At 39.8% G+C, this 9187-nt stretch overlaps 1 protein-coding gene across 1 annotated transcript; it reads left to right on the top strand.

Moving 5' to 3' along the window:
• Positions 1-291: 291 nt before the first annotated feature.
• On the top strand, positions 292-4753 carry MAM_05621 (chitin synthase 1; the record flags this gene model as incomplete). The annotated part of the gene is made up of 5 exons (XM_040824419.1): positions 292-378; positions 457-2988; positions 3931-4024; positions 4218-4459; positions 4601-4753. The coding sequence occupies 5 exons, from the start codon at positions 292-294 to the stop codon at positions 4751-4753; spliced, it is 3108 nt and encodes a 1035-aa protein (XP_040677744.1).
• Positions 4754-9187: the final 4434 nt, after the last annotated feature.

Below are 9187 nucleotides of genomic sequence, written 5' to 3' on the forward strand. Positions count from 1 at the left end.
CTTTTTTCTTTTTTTAGCCGCCTCCTGATTCGCTTTTACTTGGTTGAGTGAGGTACGTCCGAGGGTACGTGCCAGTGCCAGGGTAGCACTGCGTTCGCACCTGGGTACTCTGCGTGCTCGGTAGCCAAAGCAAAAGAAAAAAAAAACTTGCAATCTCCAGGTTTACCCGTCAGGCATCTCTTCCATTCTTGCACCTGCCGAACCCGACCTCACTTGGGCTTCATCAATATTTCTACCGGATAATCACAGCTTTACTCTCGAGCTCGAGACGTCTTCACAGTTGATTGCACCATGGCATACAACGGCCACGGTCAAGGCCGAGGCCAAGGTCACGAATACGGGGGTCACCCCATGCAGGACCTCCATTCTGGTAACAACGTATGTTGACAATTCCCCCGCTCACCTCGAGCTTCAGACCAAGTCCTGCGTCAGCGTGGCTAACTGCAATCATCTCAGTATCACATCCCCCCTCAGGACCAAGACGAGGATGCTCGAGGCTATCTGCTGAATGAGCCGCCCTCGCATGGCTACGACCACGAACGTCTCGGAGTTGGCACGCCTCCCGACCGACCAGTCTCTGCCTATAGTCTTACTGAGTCCTATGCTCCAAATGCATCACAGCTCCCCCCACCAGGTCCTGGGGGCTTTGGTGAAACTGGCTTCGGTCAGTATGGCCAAACCCAAGGTTTCGGCGGCCCCTATGACCGCCCTCTCTCAACCGTTCACGACGAGGAAGAGAGCTGGATGCGGCGTCAGCAGCAGCCCGCTGGCGTGGGTCAAGCTGGCGGACTGAAGCGGTACAACACGCGAAAAGTCAAGCTGGTCCAGGGCTCCGTCCTGAGTATCGATTACCCCGTGCCCAGTGCCATCAAGAACGCCGTTCAGCCTCGCTACCGCGATGTTGAAGGTGGCAACGAAGAATTCATGAAAATGCGCTATACCGCCGCCACCTGCGACCCCAACGACTTTACCCTCAAAAATGGCTACGATTTGCGACCTCGTATGTATAATAGGCATACCGAGCTGCTCATCGCCATTACCTACTACAATGAGGACAAGGTGCTGCTAGCTCGAACGCTGCACGGTGTTATGCAGAACATCCGTGACATTGTCAATCTCAAAAAGTCTACTTTCTGGAACAAGGGTGGTCCAGCATGGCAGAAGATTGTCGTCTGCCTGGTCTTTGACGGTATCGAGAAGGCAGACAAGAATACTCTCGACGTTCTTGCTACAGTTGGTGTGTATCAGGACGGTGTTATCAAGAAAGATGTCGACGGCAAGGAGACTGTCGCCCACGTCTTTGAATACACCAGTCAGCTGTCCGTTACCCCCAGCCAACAGCTGATTCGACCAACTGGCGATAGCCCTCAGAACCTTCCCCCCGTGCAGTTTATATTCTGTCTCAAACAGAAGAACAGCAAGAAGATCAACTCCCACAGATGGCTATTCAACGCGTTTGGCCGAATCCTGAACCCCGAAGTGACTATTCTCATTGACGCCGGCACGAAGCCCAGCCCTCGATCTCTCCTCGCCCTGTGGGAAGGTTTCTACAACGACAAGGATCTCGGTGGTGCTTGTGGTGAGATTCACGCCATGTTGGGCAAGGGGGGCAAGAAGCTCATCAACCCCCTCGTCGCCGTCCAGAACTTCGAGTACAAGATCTCCAATATTCTTGACAAGCCTTTGGAGAGTTCGTTCGGATACGTCTCCGTGCTGCCCGGTGCCTTTTCTGCCTACCGATTCCGAGCCATTATGGGCCGTCCGTTGGAGCAGTACTTCCACGGCGACCATACGCTGTCAAAGATTCTTGGCAAGAAAGGTATTGACGGAATGAATATCTTTAAGAAGAACATGTTCTTGGCCGAAGACCGTATTCTCTGTTTCGAACTCGTCGCCAAGGCTGGCCAGAAGTGGCATTTGACCTATATCAAGGCCGCCAAGGGTGAAACCGATGTGCCCGAGGGCGCTGCTGAATTCATCAGCCAGCGACGCCGTTGGCTCAACGGTTCCTTTGCTGCTTCTCTGTACTCGCTTATGCATTTCGGACGACTGTACAAGAGCGGCCACAACATCATCCGCATGTTCTTCTTCCACATTCAGATGATCTACAATGTTCTCAACGTCATCTTCTCCTGGTTTTCGCTTGCTTCCTATTATCTCACCACAACCGTCATCATGGATTTGGTTGGTACTCCAGTTGTCGCTTCCAGCAATGCCTCAGAACACCACGGCTGGCCTTTTGGTGACTCTGCTACGCCCATTATCAATGCTCTCCTCAAGTATCTGTACCTGGCCTTTGTTATTCTGCAGTTCATCCTGGCATTGGGTAATCGACCAAAGGGATCCAAATTTACGTACATCGCCTCATTCATGATATTCGGTCTCATTCAAGGATATATTCTGGTTCTTTCGGGATACCTGGTAGCACGAGCATTCTCGCAGCCCATTACGGAGCAGATCAAACTGGACTCCAGTGAGGACTTTGTGCGAAGTTTCTTCTCTGGTTCCAGTGCAGCTGGTGTCATTCTCATTGCACTCATCACCATCTATGGTCTCTATTTTATTGCCTCGTTTCTTTACCTCGATCCTTGGCACATGTTTCACTCTTTCCCGTACTACATGCTTCTCATGTCGACGTACATCAATATCCTCATGGTCTACGCCTTCAACAATTGGCACGATGTCTCTTGGGGTACCAAGGGCTCAGACAAGGCGGAGGCACTTCCGTCTGCGCATGTTACCAAGAGCGAAAAGAACGAGGTCGTCGTGGAGGAAATCGAAAAGGAACAAGAAGACATCGATAGTCAGTTCGAGCAGACTGTTCGACGAGCTCTTGCACCCTTCAAGGAGGTCGAGGAAATTGAGAAGAAAGACGTCGAAGATTCTTACAAGTCCTTCCGTACAGGTCTGGTCGTTTCTTGGCTCTTTTCCAACATCTTGCTTGTGGTTGTAATTACCAGCGATAACTTCAATTCGTTTGGTATCGGAGTAAGTGGCCTAGTCTCACGCCTCAGCCTGTGCACGGTGCTAACAGGAAGGTACAGAAATCGGCATCCGTTCGTACCGCCAATTTCTTCAAGTTCTTGTTATATGCCACGGCCGCATTGTCGATTGTTCGATTTATTGGATTCTTGTGGTTCTTGGGCAAGACGGGCATAATGTGCTGCTTTGCTCGCAGATAAGGCGTATACGGTGTGAATGCATAGCATTTGGAACGCAGAAAGATGGCGGTGTTTGAAGGGTATTATGACGGATGTCGTGTGTAGACAAAAATTGGCCCATCTTGCGAATACCTCTCTTTGTAATGTTTTTGTATCAAACATTAGTGCATAGGAACTATCGATTTTCAACGTGTGCACGACGTTCCATGGATCCTTTTTGTTTCCTTTCGTGATGGATTCAATCACGCCATGTTTAACTGCTTCCTAAACTCCGTAAACTCCATTGACTGGACTGGAGGAATTGGCAGTGTGTTATTCCCCAGGTAGTTGGCTTATTGTCTCCGCATGTGGACGCATAAACTTCGGCAAATTTCGAAAGGGCGTGCTTATCTTATCTTACCTCGTCATCGTGAGCTGCGATACCCGACGGCGATGGGCCGTGAGCCAGACATTCTCTACCTACAAACCTACGAAACATAATACTAGCACAAGCGCTTAACCACGTTCCGAGCGAGGTCTTGACGAGCTGGCCCGTGCTGCCGTTCTGTGTTTATGCGACTGTGTTTTCCCTCTTTTCCCTCTCCCCTCTCATAGGTCAGATTGCAACCTGTCTTTGCTTTGAGAGACCTCGGCCCCCTCCTCAGGCGGGCCATTGACGACCAGCGAGAATGTTGAAGATTTGGTCTATGGTATTATTAATATTTTCCTGGTGCTTGGGTTGATTTTTTCTTGGGCGCTGACTCGGTCTTTTTGTTTTTCCCTTTTGCAGAAAAAGGAGCAGAAGCAGGCTGAGAATGCGGAGGGCCAGGCTGCTGGTGGGAGGAAGAAGAAGGTTACGGCTGCGCAGCTGCGAGTTCAAAAGGGTATGTATGCGTCCACACTGAGCAATCATTGTTTTTTTGAGACTTCACCTGCCTGTCAGAGCACAAGGTGATGCAGTCTCCGGGTGGTGAATGTAATGGCAGTTGAGATGGACACGCGCATGCTAATACGAGGCCAATCCGCCAGATCTTTCCGAGCTATCTCTCGGTTCAACAATGAAAACCGAGTTTCCAGATCCGGACGACATTCTCAACTTTGTCCTGACCATCGAGCCTGACGAGGGCATGTACCGCACCGGCCGTTTCACGTTTGACTTTGCCATCAACCAGAACTTTCCGCACGAACCCCCGAAAGTACGGTGCAGAGAGAAGATTTACCACCCTAATATTGATCTAGAAGGGAAGGTGTGCCTGAATATTCTGAGAGAGGACTGGAAACCAGTACTGAATCTGAATGCTGTGATTGTGGGATTGCAGGTATGCATCATGATTTCTCCGAACTTGAACTCCTGGACTGCGGTTCGCGTCGCCTGGGCCGAACAAGTCTGCTTGGCTATTCGGGGTTGAGGCTTGACATTTGTCTTGCTGGGAGAAGCGTTTGCTAATACCTGGTTGTAGTTCCTATTCCTGGAGCCGAACGCCTCTGACCCCTTGAACAAAGAAGCCGCCGAAGATTTGCGAAGCAACAGAGAAGGATTCAGACGCAACGTTCGGACATCGATGAGTGGAGGAACCATCAAGGGGACGGCATACGACCGCGTATTGAAGTAGACTGGCGGACCGGGCGGCTCAAGGTTGGCATGAGAGCTTGGATGGCGCTAGTGGCGGGCTCGCTTTATTGATCTGGCGAGGCTGGGTTGAGAATATTGAAGGTGCATGTGAAATAAGAAGATGAGAAAAATTGGCAAAGTCTGCTTGGGTTGAGAGTTCATCGACATGCATCATAGAGGATGGGCATCGTTTGCGGCGAATGAGATCCTGGAAGAATCTGACACTTTGTTAGGTTGGCAGAAGGAAGCGAATCAGCATGGGCAGCTCTAGATACCTGTGCATTATCCACACTAGGTTGTTCCCGTTTCTCGCGCGTTGTCTCGTAGTTACAGTTACCACATGGATGGTGATCCGGCTTTCGTGTAGAAGGTATTGCCACACGGTTGAATAGCGACACTTGCATCATTCGTAGTGTATCTGTCCCGCCGAGTCTGAGCCGCAGATTTGTACTGGTACTGGTACTAGTACTGGTACTAGGTAGTATGTATTGCAAACTATCACATGTAAAACTATGATTCGAAAAAGTACTGATATCTGCAATCCATCCTTGATGATGATGCCCGTGTTGGTCGGCTTCGCTCATTTCGCCTACCCAACAAGCTGTTGTTGTCAGTCGTCTACTAACTTTCTTTATAATTTACTCTTAGACTTCTAAGCTATTAACTTTACTTAGGCAGCTACTTTAAGGCTTTAATTATAGATATTTATCTTTAATCTTTAAAGGCTAGAGACCAGAGTTAAAGCCTCTCTTTATTACTTCTTAAATAATTTATTAAATAGACTGCTTAAAGACTTAAAATAGCTATATAATATATAATATTATATAGCTACTTTTAGTATAAAGAGCTAAAATTACTGCTTTTATTATAAGGTAGATTTAATGAGCTATTTTAGACATAGTTAAATTTAGCTAGTAAATTTAGGCATTTAAGCAGGCAGTTAAATTTAAGCTATAAATTTATACTATAATAGACTTAAGCTGTAGGCTTAAGTAGGCATAAAGCACTATATTAGTGCCTTATTAAATACTTTTTAAATATATATTAAACTTATATATATAATAAGTAGAAAAGAGAGAATAAAGAGCTTCTTTTTTTCTTCTTCTCTCTTTTAAAGTTTATAGTTAATATTAGTAATACTTACTAATTACTTATAAAGCTAGTTCTTAATATACTATAAACTTTATTTTATTATAATAAATAAATACTTTTTAAACTTGATAAAAGCTAACTTACTATTAGCTAGTAAAATAATACTATTAAGTACTTAAGCTAAGTTAGCTACTCTCTAGAAAACTATTAATGTTGGCGGAAAATCGCCAGGTCAACTGCACCACGCAAAAGTGGAACGCGCTCCAGCGATTGGAGACGCAAATTGACCTTATGTTACTGCGCAATTACACACACAGCGCATGCACCCCTATTTTTCGGCTGACACACCCCCCAGCTTTCAGCCCTCTCAGCGCTGTAAGCTGTATAAGTGCGCTGGAGCTTTGCTGTACTGTTATTAGGTAGGTATTGTGTCGCAATAATAGTTGTATAGTAGATAGTTGGCGCAATTGCAATTGTAGTAGTTGTAGGGACCCAGAAAATATAGTTGTTGTAAGGGGGTTCGAACATGCGGCCGTGCGTAGCACAGGGCCTGCAGCGACCGGGCTCATAACTATCGGCCAATTGAGGGACCCTTTATAATATAATAGATATAATAGATAGAGCTTATGTAATCTAGTTAATTACTACGCATAAGATAATAGGGATTCTTAAGGTATAATAGAAGTAACTTTAGATATAGTATAAAATTGTATGTAATAGTATGTATTAAAGAGTGTAGTTATAGAGGCTTAATTTTGTTCGAATAAATCTAATATTTTATAGCTGTTAAGTATTTTATCTTTCTAATTAGGCTTATTTAGTTGAGCCTTATCTTAAATCTAGTTATTTTAGTAGCTAGAAAAGCCTAGATTTATAGTGCTTATAGCAGATAGAAAATTAATAGTAAGTCTTAGGCCTTTTATATCTAGTAAATTAAGCTAAATAGCCTTTATAAGAGCTTTTTAGTAATTTGTAATTTAGGTCTTAATTTTAGTTCTATTAAGAGCTCTTAATAGAGCTCTATAAGTTTCTAGAACCTCTTTTTTATAATCTTAAGATGTAGGCTTAATTTAATCTTTTAATAGCTTTAGTTATATAGCTATATTAAATTCTATTAAAATAGTATTATAATAGTAACTAACTATACTTATTATATAGCTCTATATATTATATATAGCTTTTTAATAAGCTAGATATAGCTAGAGCTAAATTTAATAGCTAGCTCTAGCAATATCTAGCTTTTTAAGGTCTATATTAGTAAGGTTAGCAATATATATAGCTATAGCGTTAATATTCTTATAGCTAGGCTCTTTAGGCTTTATAAGCTTAGTATTATTAGTATTATGCTTAATATTAAGGTTAATATAGTTCTAAATATTCTAGCTTATAGCGAATTTTTTAATAATAGAAATCTATTTATACTAATTAGTTAAGCTAGTTAGAGTAACTTTTTAGGAAGCCTTTATAGCAGTAGATTTTATTATAATAGTTATATAGTAATTTTAAGTATTTTTAGATGTTTTTGCTAGTTTAAATAGCGTTTTTATTAATATAGTAAATTATTATAAATTTTTGTGTAGAAATTGCTTCTTTTTATAGTAAATAGCTTATTATATAAAAGCTTAGTTAAATAAGTGTAAATAAGTGTAAATTTTATTAAATAATAATAAGGTTTAGAAAAGTAGGTTTAAAGTAGATTTAAAGTAGGTTGCTTAATTAAATACTAAATTCTAATTAGTTAGAGGTTTAGCACTAAGCCTAAACAGGAATAGTGTATTTCTAATAGAGTATAGTGCGTAGTATAGAGCTTGCGGCAACTAGGCTTATAACTGTTAGCGGAAAATCGCTAGGTTAACTGCACTACGCAAAAGTAGAACGCGCTCCAGCAATTAGAGACGCAAATTAACTTTATATTACTGCGCAATTACACACACAGCGCATGCACCCCTATTTTTCGGCTGACAATTAATAACTAGATATAATAAATTTATAAATTAGTATAATAATATATTATATTCTTTAGCTTAGTACTTAATATACTAAATAATTTCTTATACTCTCTCTAGCTAGATATATAGCTAATGCTACTATTTAAGCTAAGATAAAAGCTAGTTAAAATAAAGCCTTTCTTTAAGAGAAATAAGTCTATATTTACTATATAGTAAAGCTTTATATTATATAAATTAAAAGCTAATATATATATATATATATATATATATTTATTACTCTAGATAGCTGTAGAGCTATATAACTAGTATATTAACTCTTATTTTAAGCAGGAAAACTCTCTAGGTGTTAAGAACTAGCCTTACAAGCAACTGTATATAAGTATTACTAGTATTAACTATAAACTTAAGGAGAGAAAAGAGGGAAAGAAGAAGCTCTCTATTTCTTCTTTTTCTTTTATTATATATATATAAGTTTAATATATATTTAAAGCATACTTAATAAAGTATTAATATAGTGCTTTATACTTATTTAAGCTTATAGCTTAAGTTTATTATATACTCTTCTTTTGGTAGGTTTATTTATATTACTACTATATAGTAGAAATAAATATATAGTATAAATCTCTCTAGTAACTATATATCTCTACTTTATATTTTTTATATATAGTATATACTTAATGTACTTCTACTTTATAAATAGTTTAATAACTTTATACTACTTATTTTTATTATTTTCCTCTTAATAAGTATTATTAATACTTTTTTTATACTACTAAAAATTTTTATTTCTAAAGATTACTACTACTATACTTACTTTCTTTCTTTATATTACTTTTATATTACCTCTACTATTTTAAGTATAATATAGTATATTTTATATACTTAATTTAGTTTTAAGAAGTTTACTACTAGTATACTCTCTTCTCTGCTTTTACTACTTCTACTGCTATATTATAATACTTACTATATTAATAAGCATACTATAGAAAGCAACTTTAATAATAATAACTTTTTTAATAAAGAGAAAGTTCTAGAAATATATATACTATATTAATATAAGCTTATTAATACTAGCTCTACTAGTTATATCTTTAGCTTTACTATAGCTTATAAGTAGTACTATAAAACTTATAAAAAGTATATTTAAAAAGTATATCTTTATACTTTAAACTTTAAGCTATATTACTAATAAAAGAAAGTATAGTAAATTATAAATACTAGTAAGTATATTATATTTACTATATATAAAAAGTCTAGTAAAAGCTTTAGTATATATACTAAATTTTCTATATAGTTTAATTTTATAACTAAAAAGTTTAATATATTATTAAAGTATATTTATATTACCTCTAGTTCTATCTACTCTTTATATATACTAGCTAATTTATTCTTTA

The sequence above is a fragment of the Metarhizium album genome (assembly GCF_000804445.1).
Source record: "Metarhizium album ARSEF 1941 chromosome Unknown scaffold_14, whole genome shotgun sequence".
NCBI classification, from domain to species: domain Eukaryota; kingdom Fungi; phylum Ascomycota; class Sordariomycetes; order Hypocreales; family Clavicipitaceae; genus Metarhizium; species Metarhizium album.